The 20796-nt window shown below is 39.3% G+C and overlaps 1 protein-coding gene across 2 annotated transcripts in view; it reads left to right on the forward strand.

Moving 5' to 3' along the window:
• The window catches only part of LOC129729281 (scavenger receptor class B member 1-like), a 64734-nt gene extending 44186 nt beyond the window's left edge, over positions 1–20548 (forward strand). For both annotated transcript variants that reach the window (XM_055687800.1, XM_055687795.1), the window contains exons 3-9: positions 17335–17426; positions 17483–17989; positions 18169–18452; positions 18520–18800; positions 18863–18981; positions 19051–19173; positions 19714–20548. In XM_055687800.1, coding sequence (XP_055543775.1) covers positions 17335–17426; positions 17483–17989; positions 18169–18452; positions 18520–18800; positions 18863–18981; positions 19051–19173; positions 19714–20043 — 1736 coding nt within the window. In that variant the 3' untranslated portion in view covers positions 20044–20548. The remainder of the gene's footprint in view (positions 1–17334; positions 17427–17482; positions 17990–18168; positions 18453–18519; positions 18801–18862; positions 18982–19050; positions 19174–19713) is intronic.
• The last annotated feature ends 248 nt before the right edge of the window (positions 20549–20796 follow it).

Raw genomic sequence — 20796 nt, forward strand, 5'->3', positions numbered from 1 at the left:
CGCACCGCGCCCTTTGCGAGATTCTAATCGATTCTAATTGTATGCTAATCGCACCGCAGTAGCGCAGCTGCTAAACGATGGGGAATTTGCTGACAGAAGAGATCTTGTCAGATAATGATTAAGCCCATCAATTTCGAAGTGCAGCAGCGCATTTCTCTCTATTTCCTGATTCTTTTGTCTAATGACTGCGTGTAGATGATTTGTTTTTATAATCTTGCTTAGAGTTATTTCCCTCCGTAAGCGAGAAAAGATGACGCTCAAAGTGGAAATTGATGTGTAGACTGGTAGTGAAAGTGATACAAGCCATCAAGCAAAAAAAAAAATCCCAGCTCATAAAATTGACTAAACGAAACGGCGAAGGTCGCGCAATGCGTTCTGAGCGGAGGATCGATGCTACGAGCGCAGCTTTATCGCACCGTCATCGGCAGCGGCTTTGCGCTCAAGCGGTCGCCTTTATTGACCGACAATAAACATTCGCGTAGGGAGAGCTTTTTTATTGATCGGCAAACAGAGCCGGCGCAGTTCGCCGAAAGAAGAAAGCGTTCTGAATGTGCCGAGCTGCTAGGGGCAACAATATCTAAAAGGGGAAATTCCACCGTGAAGGGCCGATTCAATATTGGGATTGTTGTTTGTTGGTTTTTTTTTTTGCCAAGTCGAGAAAATGCTAATCCGTGAATGCTCTGACGATTAGGGAAATGAATAGTGGAGGCCTGAGGGGAACCACAAATTTACGTAATATGCTAAGTGCGTATTTGACTACCAGATTCAGGTGTGAAACTTTAACAACGCAACATAGACCGTGCGATGTTTTACACGCATTCTTTTCTCATGTTTATTTAGATTGTTTAATAACTTAACAAGATTTTCGAATCACTTTGAACGTTATCTTTTTAGCAGAAAGAAACCGAGCGAGGCTTTGTGTATCAACCTTTCAGACCGTTCTGTCAATCGTGCTTTGGGATGGCAGGGATTTTTCCGTGTTTTTCTCGTATTTGTTCCGTACCAATTGTGTTGGTGCTATGTCCGACGTATGATAAAAACAATAACTTAAATTCAAAGTTTCATAGAGTGCTTCACTTGTGATCTCCTGGCTCATACACTAAGATTTCAGACATGATATAGAACAGACATGAAGAATTAAATTGAATTAGTTTTCAAGTTGCTAAGGGTATTGCGAAGCACAAATCGTGTCATCCTGAAATTATTAGAAGACACAAAGTATTAAATCCGTAAATCGTAAATTTATTTTTTTTTTATTTTGAAGCTCAAAAATCCTAACCCCATAGAATCTAAAAATGCTAAGCTAGACAAATTATGTAAGTTTCAAATCATTCAACCTTAAGAGTTTTAAATCATGAAAACCTAAACTCCCAAACTTTGAATCTTGCAATCCAAAAAATCGTGAAACCCGGAAATTTCAAATTTCTTATATACTTTAAACCTACAACCCTTCAATCCAAAAATATTGAAATACGGAAATCCCAAGGTGCCAAAGTAATTCGTAATTCTCATGATATCGACAGCCTAATATTTCAACAATTCAAATACAAAAATTTCTCGAAACTGGAATATCGCGAAATCCTATAAAAAACATAATCTTTAAATATCAAATCCTAAATAAATAACAAATTCATAACATCCCGGTAGTATATCATCATAAATTTACAAGAATTTTAAAACTTCAATATTTTAAAATCCCCAAAAACTAACAATTGAATCCGTAAAATACAAAGTCTCTCAGACCATAAAACTTTCGACCCTCAAATACTTAAATCTTTAAAACCACAAATCCTATAACCCTTAAATTCTTAAAACCCGCAATTATAGAATCCAAAAATTCTACACTCTACAAATTTCCAAATCCAAAACTCCTAACATCATATCCGATCGTTGATGTGTCTTCGGATGGTCTTAAATTCCTAAATCACACGATTTCGTGAAGTTTTATTATCCCAAAATACAAAAATATTGAATTATCTTGAGACCCTAATAGCCGCAAGCTTCAAAATCCAGAAATCCCATAATTCTAAAAGTTTTGAATTCCGAAATCTTTAACTCAAGAATCAAGAGTTCAAGAGACAATGTATTTCACACGTGAATGTGTGTTGTACAGAACGAAATTTAAAAGTTTTTTAAGAATGACGGATTTATTTTGAATGAAATATTTATTTTTGGAACCCATTTATTTATTGATTGTTCAATGGAAGCCTGTAACTGATGAAGTTTTTACGAACGGATATTTATTTGAATGTTGAGAAAAAAACATGAAGTAGTTGTGGTTAGTCTGGCCAAAGATCATGAAAACCCTGTGCTAGCTTTGTGTAGCTCTACAGCTATTCACGTTTTTACCGATGTGAATCAAGTAAACAGTTTTTGAAAAAGTTTTTATCTGGAAATGGAATCAGCTCGTTTTTTTATAACTGATTTGAATTGTGACTACAATAATTATCTATAGATAAATCAATCCATAGATTTGAAAATATTGAAATCCTAATATCCTAGAATTTTAATATTTTTAAATCCCAAAACTCCTTTTGAACTCAATTTTTTAGGGATTTTATAACTTAAATGCTCTAATTTCTTGACCCTTAAACTTTTGATACCTCAAGTATAGAACCAACATAATTCCTTATATTAAAAAATCCTTGAATCTGAAACTGTCAGATACTGAAATATTAAAATCCAAAAATCCCCAAAATCTTAAATCTTAACATTCTATAGTACAACAATTTAAATCCTTTAATTCCAAAATACTAAAACTCTTAAGTCTCAAAATCCCAATGATATGATCTTGAACACACAAGCCTGAAATCTTACAAAAATCCCAAATTTCAGAATCCTAAGACTTCAAGGTCTCAAAATCTTCAAATATCCTAATTCCTAAGTTCTATTCTCTAAGCATTTTTCTAGTTTTCTAAGGTCCTAAAATTCTGAAATCCTGCAGTTCTTAAATGCTTAACTCTCAATATTTTTTAGTTCACAACTTATTTTAATAAAAAATCTAAAATTTCAATTTCTCCATAGCTCACAATGTGCTGGAACTATGATTTCCAAAAATACTAGATTTCCCAAATTTCAAAATTTTATAACATCAGAAATGAAATCGAAAATCTGGAAATCTTCAAACTTGAGGACAATCAAATCAAAGAATACCTTTTTTCCGAAATCTAACATCCTTAAACATGGAAACTCTCAACTGTTATGTGTTCGACAAAAAACCATGTCGAACACATAACCCTTTCATGCCCGACGGGGTACCCGGGTACCCACAAATTAAAACTCTTGAAGCTTTGACAATTTTCATCCGATTTCAATAGCTTCAGTACTAAAAGATTCAGCAACTTATCTACTTTGAAATCTGTGCCAGCGGTACCCCGAAAGAATTTTCTAATTCCCGGAATCCGTTTTTCGTTCGGAGGTATGTTCCGAAATTGAGGATTTTTATGAATATTTGATTAAATTATTGGTACAATTTCGGTTTCCGTAAAAACTATATTCAATGATATTCGGTCAATTTTGGTTTTTGGATACCGCAAGTTGACATTTTGAAATCCAAATTGGCGTCAGGGGTCATTCTCAGGTCTTCGGATATCGTCGCGATGCTGAAACTCCTCATACAAGGTGGTTTTTGGTCAATTTTAGCTGTTTTCCGGAAACCGGAAGTCACCATCTCAAATTTCAAAATGGTGTCCGGAGTTGATTTGCGGTATCTGGGCATCATCCCGATTCCGGAAATATCCATATTCGATGGTATTTGGTCAATTTCGGTTTTCTTCCAGATACAAATGAACTTGAGATGTCAATGAGTTTTATCATTTGATTGCAGTGAATTATGAAATTTCATCTCGTGAAACCTAAAAAGGTACTCGGGTACCCTGTCGAGCACATGACGGTTTAGGTCAAATAATGTAAAATTCCGAAATAATCCTCAAAAGTAATCCTCAAATTAACCTCAAAATTCAATAATGACTAAGTTCCAAAACATCATGATACTATAAAATCTGAAATCTCAAAAATTCTACTTCCAAGATTCCCCAAATCTTTAAGTAAAACTATCCTAAAATCTTGAATACTTATAATAGCAAAATTATAAATTATAAAAAATAACAGATCCGTAACACCTTCAACCACAAAAATACACCTGGTTAGATGAAACGAAATTTGAAATTCTAAACCCCAGAAATTTTGAAATTTCAATTCAAGAAAATCTAGAAAATTTGAAATCCAAAAACCCTAAAATCCGAATTTATCAAACTAATATCCTGAGAGCTCAAAATCTCAATATGTTTTAAGCTTTCAATAATTAAATAAAATTAAAGTCTTTCCATTTTTAACCATAGATCCTCAAATTCTCAAATCTTTGAGACCATATATTTTTAAACCCTTAAATCCTTGAATTGTTAAATCATAGAACCCTCTGATTCCTCAATCCTCAACACTGAATCCTAAAATTTAAGAATCTAATCATTCATAAATACTTACCTAGGTAAAATCCTAAGATGCCAAAATTCCTGAATATTGAAAAAAATAAGGTCCTGAAAGCTGCAAATTTTTAAAATCCAGTATATCCATAATTTCTCTTATCTCAAAATGGTTGAACTCTTAACTGTTATATCTCAAAATACTAAAATCTCTAAACTCCTAAATCCTGCGAGAATATCAAAATGCGACAAATCTTATAATATAACAAATCCAAAATATTACAATATTCACTGGAGTACGAAAATTCTTTGAAATTTAAAAAAATATTACCAAATCGTCAAATCTTCATCTTGATAAGATATCAAGGATTATTTTTTATGTAAATTTTCGGCATGAAATCCGCTTCGCAGTGGAAACTTCAGTTCCTGATTGAAAATTTTATTTGTATGTGTTTCGGAGGACTTTATCTAAAAATCATGGGAAAAATTTACTTGTTTGCGTTGTTCAACGGGTTCTGTGAGTCAAATAACTGAATGCCATACTGAACTAAACCATGCATATTCAAATCTATTGTGTATACTGGTTCCGTGATTTATTTTCCCCTCTTTCAAAACAACATCTTTTTAATGGAACTATTCGTTTTCTAAGCAATCAAAATACAAGTAGCAATCAACAAACAAATCCAACGGCCGGACGCTTGGTCGCCCCCTTGCATGCATCGTAAACTGCACACAACGTTGGTAGCTAGCTACTGCCGAGCTCATTAGATTACAGGTCGACCCTCCGCGGTGACGACTCGAATCTGGATCACCTACAACCGAGCTGGAACTGTACCGATCGATCGCGCAATGTTTCACGTTCTTCGCATTCTAGTGGTTCACGGGAAAGCGTTTGGCGAAGGATACCCACACCGGATCGGATCGATGGGCCGCCCCACCACCGATCGGGCCAGGGGTGGGGAACCCGTCCACCATCACCGTCAGGGGTGAATCACCAATTAACCATAATTGAACCGATCGTTGATGTGTCTTCGGCTGTTATCTGCGGTGGAGAAAAAAATCTTCGGAACGACACTTATTCATAAATTCAAGCTATTTACGAGATGAAGGAAGCCTGTTAGCCGGTAGTAATATAATTGTCTATTAGACGTAATGGACTGCTGACCTTCGCTCGGGTTGGCGTTTAGTAGCAACACAGTCGCCACTACTTTCGCATATCCACCCCCACCCCCTTGGCAGTAAGATTAGCTTCATGTTGCATCGGTTCATCATATCCAACCGGGCGGGTGGTGTGTAATGAACTAATCGCGCGCGCACTCGCACACGAGAGTGATGACAGCTCACGCGTCGTCCGTCACCACCGCACATAACCTAACCTAGACACTGAGGCAAGTTCAATGTCAGGTGCGGTTTTTAGTACCTGGCTATGTCGCAGCAGCAGTCCGTGCCCGTACGCGGTCTAATATCGTAGTGGTGGCGACGACGTACCGTTAGGTGGCGTAGGATGCGCGGATCAATTTGCGGTTTTTTGTGTGTTGTGACACACACCGTCAGGAAGTGGGAAATTCTCAGCTCAAGTGGGCTCAACGAACTGCGTGAACTGCTGGCATATGAATCGGTGGAAGAACAACATTTTGGTTTATGATTGATAGATCCTGTAATACAGACTGGTTTTCAGGCGTTCGGCGCAGGTGGCAATGTTTAGTTGATGGGTCAGTTTATTATTCGTTGGTAAAGTAATCGTGTAACCGTTTAAACCTGTTAAACCTGTGGTCAAATTTGATGGCATTGCCGCGACGCGATAAAAAGGGTTGAATAAACCATCACCAACAAATTCAAATTTCTAATATGTTTGACTTAGAACCAAACCTTGGGGAACGTCTAAGAATACCGTTCAAGAATTAACCAAGTTTTAAACGTTTGATGCGGTGTCGTTTCATGACAAGATATTTACTTCAGACAGTCTGTTTTCTTTTCTCCAGCAATTACTTGTAATATGTTAGATTTCCTGATAAACCAGTTATGGCAACTTAGTGTTTACAAAAGTCGGATCGACGAATCTTTCTCGCTACTATGTCAATGAAAAAAACAAGTTGAGTATTCAGAATGAGTGCTCAAGAGGTTATTTGCTATACTTTAAAGGAAAAATAGTAAGAAACAGTCAGAATGACCAGTATCATTTTCAGTCAAAATTCTAACGTTTTGGGACGGTTTTCTATGTTATTTTTTCAACCTAATTTAGTCTTTTTTGCGCATATCCCTCGCGTAAAATAAACCTGACTGCAATAATTAACTTTGTAATTGCATCCGTTTTCAAGTTATTTTGAATTGAAGTTGAGAATTTAGACAACACAAACTAAATTATACATAAATACAGTAACTGTTCGCTAACTGGGTGCTGTTTAACTGGGCTGCTTTTTAACTGGGCGTTCGCTAACTGGGCTATAGCCCAGTTAAAAAGCAGATGAACGTCAAAAATCAGCGTTTGGCAGAACGCTATCAAAACGAGATAGGGGCTCATGAATAGTGAATTGAGATCGATTTTTTCAGTTCAATGGATTTTGGTTGTCATCACACCCCGATCAGAAGAGCATAACTAAAAAATTACAAAATTCTATCAACGTGAAATACAAATAACATATTTTGATACAATTTTGTAATTTTCCACATAATTTTAATAACAAAATTGAATCTGAATGAGTTACAATAACAAAACGTGAAATGAAGTAGTTCTGAAACAAGTCTAACTAATTTTTCGTTTTTATCAAAACCTGTTGTTTCCAACAATGTTTGTTATTAAATTGTTCTATATACTATCTTATTTTGTTAGAAAGCTGATATATTAGTAACAAATTTTGATATGTGTTTGATACTAGTAGAATCATTTCTGTTATAATTTCTGTTATTTTAACACCTAACGGGACCAAATTAAAAACACAGCCTGTAAGGGTTTTCCCGTAACAAACTAACAACTTCTGTTACATTTTTGTTTTTTCTTTCTGATCGGGACATGCGATCCACCAGACTCGTTTCCAGGTCAAATAAATATTTTGTGGAAAGAACATGTTTCCAAGCAACGGTTAGTGTAAATAAAGCACACGCAAAGCTAAAGACAATGTATTATTTTTCATTTCATCAATCAGGATTTTTAGTGTATTTGTTTTTAAACATTTTCCAATTTTCGCTGAGGGAGATTTGCCTAGCGCCATTACATCGAAATCCCCCTCGGTATTTGACGACATTTGAAATGTCAGCCCAGTTAGCGAGCGACATTCGTTAACTGGGCTAGGCCCTCAGCCCAGTTAGCGAACGAATAGTGTAATACACTAACTAAATTTTCCCAACGAATATTTTTTGCCAAAACATGACATTATACCACAACTATTGATAAAAAAGTTCTTGAAGGAGAAACTTAAAACATATGTTAACTTAAATGTTATGTTTTAAAGAATTTTTTCGTTTTCAACATATCTGAGAATATTCAAATTACAATTATGCAATATGTTTTTAAAAGTAACTATAAACTATAAAGCTCTTGGCAACTTTTTACTTTATAAATGCATCTGTTGTTGAGATATATGAAGAAGAATTTTAAAACATTTCAGTTTTTTCATAAAAATAAGCTTTATTGTGAGTTATTTGTGGTTCTCAATGAACAAGCATGAATTTATTAAAATACACGATTGGTATAACTCAATTCATTCTTTGGCGTGGAGGGTGGATGAATAATTTAGAAGTTATTTCCGTCCATTAAATTACAACTGGTAGACAAAAGCGACAAAAGTGCTGCTGTAAAACTCAAAATGGCTGCTCTAGAAAGATTATAGCTTTTAAACCATTTCTGTGAATTTTGGTTGGTCATTACCAAAACGCGTCAACTTGCGTGAGAGTTCGCATTGCAATTCCTTGCCGGATTCGACCTGAGCACTTCTCAAGGCCACAACAGAAAATGATCCCAAATTGAGCGCAAAATTGCCGAAAAGTCCTTTCTAAAGCCAGAAAAGGCCAAAATAGAAAAGGATCCCAAATTGAGCTCAAAATCGCCGAAAAGTCCTTCCTAAGGCCAGAAAAAAACAAAAATAGAAAATGATCCCAAATTGAGCTCAGAATCGCCGAAAAGTCCTTCTTAAAGCCAGAAAAGGCCAAAATAGAAAATGATCCCAAATTGAGCTCAGAATCGCCGAAAAGTCCTTCCTAAGGCCAGAAAAGGCCAAAATAGAAAATGATCCCAAATTGAGCGCAGAATTGCCGGAACGTCCTTTCTAAAGCCAGAAAAGGCCAGAATAGAAAAATTGCTGAAAAGTCCTTCCTAAGGCCAGAAAAGGCCAAAATAGAAAATGATCCGAAATTGAGCTTAGAATCGCCAAAAAGTCCTTCCTAAGGCCAGAAAAGGCCAAAATAGAAAATGATCGCAAATTGAGCTCAGAATCGCCGAAAAGTCCTTCCTAAAGCCAGAAAAGGCCAAAATAGAAAATGATCGCAAATTGAGCTTAGAATCGCCGAAAAGTCCTTCCTAAAGCCAGAAAAGGCCAAAATGGAAAATGATCCGAAATTGAGCTTAGAATCGCCAAAAAGTTCTTCCTAAGGCCAGAAAAGGCCAAAATAGAAAATGATCCCAAATTGAGCGCAGAATTGCCGAAAAGTCCTTCTTAAGGCCAGAAAAGGCCATAATAGAAAATGATCCCAAATTGAGCGCAGAATTGCCGAAAAGTCCTTTCTAAGGCCAGAAAAGGCCATAATGAAAAATGAGCTCAAATTGATCGCAGAATCGCCGAAAAGTCCTTCCTAAGGCCAGAAAAAAACAAAAATAGAAAATGATCCCAAATTGAGCTCAGAATCGCCGAAAAGTCCTTCTTAAAGCCAGAAAAGGCCAAAATAGAAAATGATCCCAAATTGAGCGCAGAATTGCCGAAACGTCCTTTATAAAGCCAGAAAAGGCCAGAATAGAAAAATTGCTGAAAAGTCCTTCCTAATGCCAGAAAAGGCCAAAATAGAAAATGATCCGAAATTGAGCTTAGAATCGCCAAAAAGTCCTTCCTAAGGCCAGAAAAGGCCAAAATAGAAAATGATCCCAAATTGAGCGCAGAATTGCCGAAAAGTCCTTCCTAAGGCCAGAAAAGGCCAAAATAGGAAATGATCGCAAATTGAGCTCAGAATCGCCGAAAAATCCTTCCTAAAGCCAGAAAAGGCCAAAATAGAAAATGATCGCAAATTGAGCTTAGAATCGCCGAAAAGTCCTTCCTAAGGCCAGAAAAGGCCAAAATAGAAAATGATCGCAAATTGAGCTTAGAATCGCCGAAAAGTCCTTCCTAAGGCCAGAAAAGGTCAAAATAGAAAATGATCCGAAATTGAGCTTAGAATCGCCAAAAAGTTCTTCCTAAGGCCAGAAAAGGCCAAAATAGAAAATGATCCCAAATTGAGCGCAGAATTGCCGAAAAGTCCTTCTTAAGGCCAGAAAAGGCCATAATAGAAAATGATCCCAAATTGAGCGCAGAATTGCCGAAAAGTCCATTCTAAGGCCAGAAAAGGCCATAATGAAAAATGAGCTCAAATTGATCGCAGAATCGCCGAAACGTCCTTTCTAAAGCCAGAAAAGGCCAGAATATAGAAATTGCTGAAAAGTCCTTCCTAAGGCCAGAAAAGGCCAAAATGGAAAATGATCCGAAATTGAGCTTAGAATCGCCAAAAAGTTCTTCCTAAGGCCAGAAAAGGCCAAAATAGAAAATGATCCCAAATTGAGCTCAGAATCGCCGAAAAGTCCTTCTTAAAGCCAGAAAAGGCCAAAATAGAAAATGATCCCAAATTCAGCTCAGAATCGCCGAAAAGTCCTTCCTAAGGCCAGAAAAGGTCAAGATAGAAAATGATCCTAAATTGAGCGCAGAATTGCCGAAACGTCCTTTCTAAAGCCAGAAAAGGCCAGAATATAAAAATTGCTGAAAAGTCCTTCCTAAGGCCAGAAAAGGCCAAAATGGAAAATGATCCGAAATTGAGCTTAGAATCGCCAAAAAGTCCTTCCTAAGGCCAGAAAAGTCCAAAATAGAAAATGATCCCAAATTGAGCGCAGAATTGCCGAAAAGTCCTTCCTAAGGCCAGAAAAGGCCAAAATAGAATATGATCGCATATTGAGCTCAGAATCGCCGAAAAGTCCTTCCTAAAGCCATAAAAGGCCAAAATAGAAAATGATCGCAAATTGAGCTTAGAATCGCCGAAAAGTCCTTCCTAAGGCCAGAAAAGGTCAAAATAGAAAATGATCCTAAATTGAGCGCAGAATTGCCGAAAAGTCCTTCCTAAGGCCAGAAAAGGCCAAAATAGAAAATGATCCCAAATTGAGCGCAGAATTGCCGAAAAGTCCTTTCTAAAGCCAGAAAAGGCCAAAATAGAAAAATTGCTGAAAAGTCCTTCCTAAGGCCAGAAAAGGCCAAAATGTAAAATGATCCGAAATTGAGCTTAGAATCGCCAAAAAGTTCTTCCTAAGGCCAGAAAAGGCCAAAATAGAAAATGATCCCAAATTGAGCGCAGAATTGCCGAAAAGTCCTTCTTAAGGCCAGAAAAGGCCATAATAGAAAATGATCCCAAATTGAGCGCAGAATTGCCGAAAAGTCCTTTCTAAGGCCAGAAAAGGCCATAATGAAAAATGAGCTCAAATTGATCGCAGAATCGCCGAAAAGTCCTTCCTAAGGCCAGAAAAGGCCAAAATAGAAAATGATCCCAAATTGAGCGCAGATTTGCCGAAAAAACCTTTCCAAGGCCAGAAAAGGCCAAAATAGAAAATGATCCCAAATTGAGCGCAGAATTGCCGAAAAGTCCTTTCTAAGGCTTGAAAAGGCCAAAATAGAAAATGATCCCAAATTGAGCGCAGAATTGCCGAAAAGTCCTTTCTAAAGCCAGAAAAGGCCAAAATAGAAAATGATCCCAAATTGAGCTCAGAATCGCTGAAAAGTCCTTTCTAAAGCCAGAAAAGGCCAAAATAGAAAATGATCCCAAATTAAGCTCAGAATCGCTGAAAAGTCCTTCTTAAAGCCAGAAAAGGCCAAAATAGAAAATGATCCCAAATTGAGCGCAGAATTGCCGAAAAGTCCTTTCTAAAGCCAGAAAAGGCCAAAATAGAAAATGATCCCAAATTAAGCTCAGAATCGCTGAAAAGTCCTTCTTAAAGCCAGAAAAGGCCAAAATAGAAAATGATCGCAAATTGAGCTTAGAATCGCCGAAAAGTCCTTCCTAAGGCCAGAAAAGGTCAAAATAGAAAATGATCCGAAATTGAGCTTAGAATCGCCAAAAAGTCCTTCCTAAGGCCAGAAAAGGCCAAAATAGAAAATGATCCCAAATTGAGCGCAGAATTGCCGAAAAGTCCTTCCTAAGGCCAGAAAAGGCCAAAATAGGAAATGATCGCAAATTGAGCTCAGAATCGCCGAAAAATCCTTCCTAAAGCCAGAAAAGGCCAAAATAGAAAATGATCGCAAATTGAGCTTAGAATCGCCGAAAAGTCCTTCCTAAGGCCAGAAAAGGCCAAAATAGAAAATGATCGCAAATTGAGCTTAGAATCGCCGAAAAGTCCTTCCTAAGGCCAGAAAAGGTCAAAATAGAAAATGATCCGAAATTGAGCTTAGAATCGCCAAAAAGTTCTTCCTAAGGCCAGAAAAGGCCAAAATAGAAAATGATCCCAAATTGAGCGCAGAATTGCCGAAAAGTCCTTCTTAAGGCCAGAAAAGGCCATAATAGAAAATGATCCCAAATTGAGCGCAGAATTGCCGAAAAGTCCATTCTAAGGCCAGAAAAGGCCATAATGAAAAATGAGCTCAAATTGATCGCAGAATCGCCGAAACGTCCTTTCTAAAGCCAGAAAAGGCCAGAATATAGAAATTGCTGAAAAGTCCTTCCTAAGGCCAGAAAAGGCCAAAATGGAAAATGATCCGAAATTGAGCTTAGAATCGCCAAAAAGTTCTTCCTAAGGCCAGAAAAGGCCAAAATAGAAAATGATCCCAAATTGAGCTCAGAATCGCCGAAAAGTCCTTCTTAAAGCCAGAAAAGGCCAAAATAGAAAATGATCCCAAATTCAGCTCAGAATCGCCGAAAAGTCCTTCCTAAGGCCAGAAAAGGTCAAGATAGAAAATGATCCTAAATTGAGCGCAGAATTGCCGAAACGTCCTTTCTAAAGCCAGAAAAGGCCAGAATATAAAAATTGCTGAAAAGTCCTTCCTAAGGCCAGAAAAGGCCAAAATGGAAAATGATCCGAAATTGAGCTTAGAATCGCCAAAAAGTCCTTCCTAAGGCCAGAAAAGTCCAAAATAGAAAATGATCCCAAATTGAGCGCAGAATTGCCGAAAAGTCCTTCCTAAGGCCAGAAAAGGCCAAAATAGAATATGATCGCATATTGAGCTCAGAATCGCCGAAAAGTCCTTCCTAAAGCCATAAAAGGCCAAAATAGAAAATGATCGCAAATTGAGCTTAGAATCGCCGAAAAGTCCTTCCTAAGGCCAGAAAAGGTCAAAATAGAAAATGATCCTAAATTGAGCGCAGAATTGCCGAAAAGTCCTTCCTAAGGCCAGAAAAGGCCAAAATAGAAAATGATCCCAAATTGAGCGCAGAATTGCCGAAAAGTCCTTTCTAAAGCCAGAAAAGGCCAAAATAGAAAAATTGCTGAAAAGTCCTTCCTAAGGCCAGAAAAGGCCAAAATGTAAAATGATCCGAAATTGAGCTTAGAATCGCCAAAAAGTTCTTCCTAAGGCCAGAAAAGGCCAAAATAGAAAATGATCCCAAATTGAGCGCAGAATTGCCGAAAAGTCCTTCTTAAGGCCAGAAAAGGCCATAATAGAAAATGATCCCAAATTGAGCGCAGAATTGCCGAAAAGTCCTTTCTAAGGCCAGAAAAGGCCATAATGAAAAATGAGCTCAAATTGATCGCAGAATCGCCGAAAAGTCCTTCCTAAGGCCAGAAAAGGCCAAAATAGAAAATGATCCCAAATTGAGCGCAGATTTGCCGAAAAAACCTTTCCAAGGCCAGAAAAGGCCAAAATAGAAAATGATCCCAAATTGAGCGCAGAATTGCCGAAAAGTCCTTTCTAAGGCTTGAAAAGGCCAAAATAGAAAATGATCCCAAATTGAGCGCAGAATTGCCGAAAAGTCCTTTCTAAAGCCAGAAAAGGCCAAAATAGAAAATGATCCCAAATTGAGCTCAGAATCGCTGAAAAGTCCTTTCTAAAGCCAGAAAAGGCCAAAATAGAAAATGATCCCAAATTAAGCTCAGAATCGCTGAAAAGTCCTTCTTAAAGCCAGAAAAGGCCAAAATAGAAAATGATCCCAAATTGAGCGCAGAATTGCCGAAAAGTCCTTTCTAAGGCTTGAAAAGGCCAAAATAGAAAATGATCCCAAATTGAGCGCAGAATTGCCGAAAAGTCCTTTCTAAAGCCAGAAAAGGCCAAAATAGAAAATGATCCCAAATTGAGCTCAGAATCGCTGAAAAGTCCTTTCTAAAGCCAGAAAAGGCCAAAATAGAAAATGATCCCAAATTAAGCTCAGAATCGCTGAAAAGTCCTTCTTAAAGCCAGAAAAGACCAAAATAGAAAATGATCCCAAATTGAGCGCAGAATTGCCGAAAAGTCCTTTCTAAAGCCAGAAAAGGCCAAAATAGAAAATGATCCCAAATTAAGCTCAGAATCGCTGAAAAGTCCTTCTTAAAGCCAGAAAAGGCCAAAATATAAAATGATCGCAAATTGAGCTTAGAATCGCCGAAAAGTCCTACCTAAGGCCAGAAAAGGCCAATATAGAAAATGATCCTAAATTGAGCGCAGAATTGCCGGAGAGTCCTTCCTAAGGCCAGAAAAGGCCAAAATAGAAAATGATCCCAAATTGAGCGCAGAATTGCCGAAAAGTCCTTCCTAAGGCCAGAAAAGGCCAAAATAGAAAATGATCCCAAATTGAGCGCAGAATTGCCGAAAAGTCCTTCCTAAGGCCAGAAAAGGCCAAAATAGAAAATGATCCCAAATTGAGCGCAGAATTGCCGAAAAGTCCTTCCTAATGCCAGAAAAGGCCAAAATAGAAAATGATCCCAAATTGAGCTCAGAAATGCTGAAAAATCCTTCCTAAGGCCAGAAAAGGCCAAAATAGAAAATGATACCAAATTGAGCGCAGAATTGCCGAAAAGTCCTTTCCAAAGCCAGAAAAGGCCAAAATAGAAAATGATCCCAAATTGAGCGCAGAATTGCCAAAGTCCTTCGTAAGGCCAGAAAAGGCCAAAATAGAAAATGATCCCAAATTGAGCTCAGAATTGTTGAAAAGTCCTTCCTAAGGCCAGAAAAGGCCAAAATAGAAAAATTGCTGAAAAGTCCTTCCTAAGGCCAGAAAAGGCCATAATAGAAAATGATCCGAAATTGAGCTTAGAATCGCCGAAAAGTCCTTCCTAAGGCCAGAAAAGGCCAAAATAGAAAATGATCCCAAATTGAGCGCAGAATTGCCGAAAAGTCCTTCCTAAGGCCAGAAAAGGCCAAAATAGAAAATGATCCCAAATTGAGCGCAGAATTGCCGAAAAGTCCTTCCTAAGGCCAGAAAAGGCCATAATAGAAAATGATCCCAAATTGAGCTCAGAAATGCTGAAAAGTCCTTCCTAAGGCCAGAAAAGGCCAAAATAGAAAATGATCCCAAATTGAGCGCAGCATTGCCGAAAAGTCCTTTCCAAAGCCAGAAAAGGCCAAAATAGAAAATGATCCCAAATTGAGCGCAGAATTGCCGAAAAGTCCTTCCTAAGGCCAGAAAAGGCCAAAATAGAAAATGATCCCAAATTGAGCTCAGAATTGCTGAAAAGTCCTTCCTAAGGCCAGAATAGAAAATGATCCCAAATTGAGCGCAGAATTGCCGAAAAGTACTTTCTAAAGCCAGAAAAGGCCAGAATAGAAAATGATCCCAAATTGTGCTCAGAATTGCAGAAAAGTCCTTCCTATGGCCAGAAAAAGCCAAAATAGAAAATGATCCCAAATTGAGCTCAGAATTGCTGAAAAGTGCTTCTAAAGGCCAGAAAAGGCCAATTTAGAAAATGATCCCAAATTTAGCGCAAAATTGCCGAAAAGTCTTTCCTAAGGCCAGAAAAGGCCAAAATAGAAAATGATCCCAAATTTAGCTCAGTATTGCTCAAAAGTCCTTCCTAAGGCCAGAAAAGGCCAAAATAGAATATGATCCCAAATTAGGCTCAGAATCGCCGAAAAGTCCTTCCTAAGGCCAGAAAATCCCAAAACAGAAAATGAACCCTAATTGAGCTCAGAATCGCCGAAAAGGCCTTCCCAAGGCCAGAAAAGGCCAAAATAGAAAATGATTTCAATTTAAGCTCAGAATTGCCGAAAAGTGCTTCTAAAAGCCAAAATAGAAAATGATCCCAAATTGAACTCAAAATCGCCTTAAAGTGCTTCCTAAGGCCAGAAAAAGCCAGTTTTTGCATCATTTTTGTTCTTGGCAGCAGCATTCTATTTCATCTTCTCGGTGGCTCCAATTCCGCTCCGTCGGCTCGTTTTTTCTGTTGTTGGCCATTGGCCATCCATCGTAGAAACGAGTAACTTTGTTATAAATCATGGATGTTTTATGGATTTCTGTTAAAAAAAAGCCCACTACCTTCGATTTTGGATGCTGTTCAAGCATTCTAAAGACGCGCTCCCGAAGAAAACTCTGTTCCACGACCTTCATTGTAAATAATCAATAATATATCATTACCCAAAAAGAGGAGAACAAATCCACTTATAGCTGTTTGTCTCCCTCTAGCAGATAACGTGACATGAGTTTAATCCAGCTTCTTATTACTCACCCGTTATATTGTTTCAGTAAATGAAAGTATACATAATAAGGTTAAAAAAAAATAGTTGACACAAATAGAGAAATTTGGTTTGATGCTTGGCTTGGAACGAAAAACTAACATATTTTAACGCTAACCGTTAGAGAGTGTAACCAAGTGTTCATAACCCTATCAGTAATAATTACATTTATATTTCGAAGTATTCGCAGCTTGGACTGAAACGGTACCGACACATGCAGCATCAGCGCCACCGCCGCTCGCACCTGCATGGATTATAGCATAGTCATGCGGTTTCACTTTATGCCGGGCAATCCCTTCGGGTGGCCTTGCACTCTTCGCTGGTAAAGACTGACGGGCGCAGGGTTTGCGTACGACCTGTCGGCTGCATGCCGGCTAGCGATGAAGTCGTCAAATTTGACAGACAGCAACCTTGCCGTCACCTGATGCTGTCACCGGCATTCAGGTCACAAGTCGCGTCTTTCTCTCATCAATCACAATGTGTCACACGTGTGCACGTGTGTATGCGTAATCAGTGTCAGATCGATTGCAGAAGTTTTATTGTTCGCAACAGCCGAACCATGAGAGCAACCGATGATGCAATATTTATGCTTCTTCCTGATATGCGTGTAAAGCAAACCGACTCGGAATATCCAGCGAGCGCTGTGTGTATACAATTAACTAGTTTCCACTAACAAGATTAATGCATGTTCACGCATAGTACAAACTATTAACGCAGGGAATCCCGCGCATGTACACAAGCGGTTGTCAGCCGCGAAGAAACACGCGTTGCGTTACCTTTTTTTGAAGGTTATGGGTGCGTGCACCTTCTTCTTCGGCGGCCACCGTAGGGCCAGGAGGACAGGGCTGGGTCAAAGTACCACCAACGAAACAAGTTTTGAGAACGAACAAAACCGCGCATTGTCGCGGCGCGGTGCAGGTTTAATGATCGCTAATGTGACATTGACTGTACGCGGTCCATCGGAAGATCTGCTGGAAGATCGTGGTTTATGCCAAAAGCGGTAAAACAAACCATTTATTTTGATTTACACGCTCACAGTTGCGGTGACTAATAGATTGCCAGAAGTGCGGCTACCGGTTTATTAATGTTGCCACCTCTATTTGTTTTCGCCCTCTTTCAAGGAATCATCAAGTTCGCATTTCTGGGGCTGCTGTTCATCGTGTTGGGCTGCACCGTTGTGGTGATTGACCCGACCGATATGATCGTGACAAATGTAAGTGCTTAGTTCCGTTGGATTTCCCACCGTTCTAACCATTCCTCTAATTGCAGATGTTATCTATGTATGAAGGTTCCTACCTGCATCGGTTGTGGAAGAAACCGCCGTTAGATGTGTTCATCAGCATTTACGTGTTTAATGTGAGTAATGCCGATGCGTTTCTTCGCGGTGAGGAGAAGATCCGTGTGGTGGAGGTCGGTCCATACGTATACCAAGAGTACCTGGAAAACCACAATTCAACGTTCAACGCAAACGGAACTTTAAGTTTCACACCCGTCCGTCGGCAGGTGTTTGTCCCCGAACGCTCGATCAGTGATCCTCAGCAGGATTTAATCATCGTGCCAAACATCGCACTGCTTGGAGTATCCAGTGCAGCATACCGGATGTCAACGTGGGCCTCGCTTGCCGTAGCAGCCGCTCTTAAGCCCCTAGGAATGTCTCCTTTCCTTAACATCAGTGTGCGTGATCTGCTCTGGGGCTACGACGACCCACTAGTCAAGGTCGCATCAACCCTCATACCAGACATAATAAACTTCAAGAAGATCGGCATTCTCGATCGCGTATGTATCTCACTCGATCATCGCGCTTTGCACCTTGCCTTTCCGGTTTCGTCTTGGCTTCTCGTAGAATGAAATCTCACCCGAACTTTCTTTCTTTCTCTCTTTCATTCGACCTCTCTCACAAACTAACCCATAACCCATCAGTTTAACCGTGTTTACCCCTGTCCCATTCACGTTAGATGTTCGATGACGGCTTCGATACAGTCACGATCAACCTGCCAGAAGCGGTGCAGAATCTGCGCAAAGCCAAGGTTGTCGCCGATGTAGATGACGATGTTGACCTGGTGGAGGATGAGTATTTCGCCGAAGATGTTCTACAAATCGTGGCCGACGATGATGAGGACGCGGAAAAAAGTGACGCTGATGAGATTATCCGCAACTACTCGATTGATTTGTGGAACGGTTCCCCCGGACTAGCCCATTGGGGTTACGTAGGGAAGGACCACTGGGATGCTCAGCGCAAGTATGGTTCACGCACCGTAAAAATTATGAAACTAAAAAAGTCTAAAGTTTTGGTTTTGCTTCAACAGAAATACACCCTGTAATACACTCCAAGGATCGTACGATGGAACGGTGTTCCCGCGGAACATTTCCAAGACGGAAATATTTCGAGTGTACCGGAAAGCGTTCTGTCGAACGCTACCGATCGCTTTCGAGCGGGAAGGCGAACACGACGGCATCAAGGCGTACTGGTTTGCGATCCAGGAGAATGCGTTCGAAAGCTCGCTGGACGATCCGTACAGTTCGTGCTACTGCCGGAATGGACACTGTTTGCCCAGGGGACTGGGCGATCTGAGCCCCTGTTGGTATAGTAAGTAGTTCCGTAGGTCTGTGTACGTGGTACGATCGGCTAACGGTTTCCTAATTTTGCAGATATTCCAGTTGCCGTTTCTTTGCCACACTTTTACAAGGGTGATCCGGCACTGGTGGAAGCTATCGATGGACTGAAACCGGATAAGGAGAAACATGATGCGGTCATTATTATGCAACCGGTGAGAATTTCGACCGTTTATTGCTGTAAAAATAGTACTAAAATAGGGCCCGATTTTCGTTGTTTTTAGCAACTAGGAATTCCCATGAAAGCAAGCATCCGGGTGCAGATTAGTTTGCTGACGAATGTCAGCTTCAATGCAGACCTTCGACCGTTCCATAATCGAGTGATTCCCCTTATCTGGGCTGAAATGGTGAGTTGATAAGATTTAGGATCGTATTGCTCATCTTAACAATAGCTTATTTTAACCATTCGATTGTTCGAATTTTTGAAAGTTTTCATCAATTTTTTGACTCTTTATACTTTTTTTTCAAATTTGTGTCGATTTGGCTATCGAACAATCTTTCTTCTGTTTCAAATTCAGACTGTTAAAAGTCTCGCGATTCGAGTTTACATGTTTTACTCTTTACACTCTTCACTAGTTTTGCTTTTCATCTTTGCGGATAAAATTGTTACTAACTCTATATTATATGATATATATTTTTACTCTAACTGACGTTCTAAAACGCTGATATTAAGGCCCTTCAACATTATCGCTCTAATTTTCACTTTTCCGCAAATCGATTTTTTAACGATTCGACTATCGCACAATAATTTCTTTTTTAGCAATTGAAGTAAAACATTTTCAACAAGAGCATTGATAAAATACGAAACACATTTACGTACAAATCTAACTACCACCAGAACGAACCATTTTATGTCTCTATCATACTTCCTCTCTCTCTTCGCGCAGGCAGTCGAGAAGCTTACACCGGACATCGTGATGCTGCTGCACCTGCTGTTCGACTTTGCACCGTACCTGCAGAGTGGGTTCGTGTATTTGCTGTGGCTGCTCGGTGTTTCGCTACTGGCCACGATGGCGCTGTCGCTGCTGCTGTGCACGCGACATACCGCCCTCGAGTACGACCCGCGCAAGTCGATCCGATACTCGACCGTCAACATCATACCGTACCCGCTGCGAAAGGAGCTGGAGAAGTACGGCAGTGCCGTGACTGCCGCCACAACTGAAAGCGAAATCCGCCGCGAGCCGCTGCTGATTGAAAACGAGGCCCAGTACTGCTAGAAGCGAAGCGACCGAGGGGGCGGCTTCCATCAGGCCGATTTTATCCGCTTGCGGATAGGATCTTTGCGCAATTATTCTTATAGAATAACTTAGTCATTGTGATAGTTAAGGCTCAGTTTTATTTTGTTTAGTTGTTTTGACTACCGGTCAAGCGTAAAAGTTTTACATGTCAACACAGCACAGCTCCATCCGTCCGTTACTTTTTTTTATTTCTGCTGAACGCAGGAAACTCGCCTAATAAAGAGTTGAAACTGTGATTCCTACAATAGCGATTATGATAACAATTTGCTATAAAAAAACACAATGCTAACAATACCTAACAAATGGTTTCATTGAGCGCGGCAATTTTCCCGATACAGCGTAGGGTTAAATAAGGTGTTGTAACTATTAGACAAGTACGTATGTTGGGTATTATAGAAGTTAACGTTTAATTTAATTTTCCCACACTCTAGTTAAGATATAAACGTAAGATATAAACGATTAGAATAAAACTTTTGCTTGTAAACACATTCGTTCGTACAATTATCTGTCAAATCTCCTGTTACGCGCACCTGTTGCAATAAAATCCTTACGGAATTTCGCTAGACCAAAGGGATAGTTAATTATTCGTTAATTATGGTAACTCACCTGAAGTGGTCGATGATTTATGGTCAACCGATTGGCCCCAGCATCAGCACGCGTAATAAACTGGCACGTGAGTGCGGAACATCGGTTTGGGAACGTGAATTCATTTATCAGGACGGATACATTTTG

The sequence above is a fragment of the Wyeomyia smithii genome, chromosome 1, assembly GCF_029784165.1.
Source record: "Wyeomyia smithii strain HCP4-BCI-WySm-NY-G18 chromosome 1, ASM2978416v1, whole genome shotgun sequence".
Classification (NCBI taxonomy): Eukaryota; Metazoa; Arthropoda; class Insecta; order Diptera; family Culicidae; genus Wyeomyia; species Wyeomyia smithii.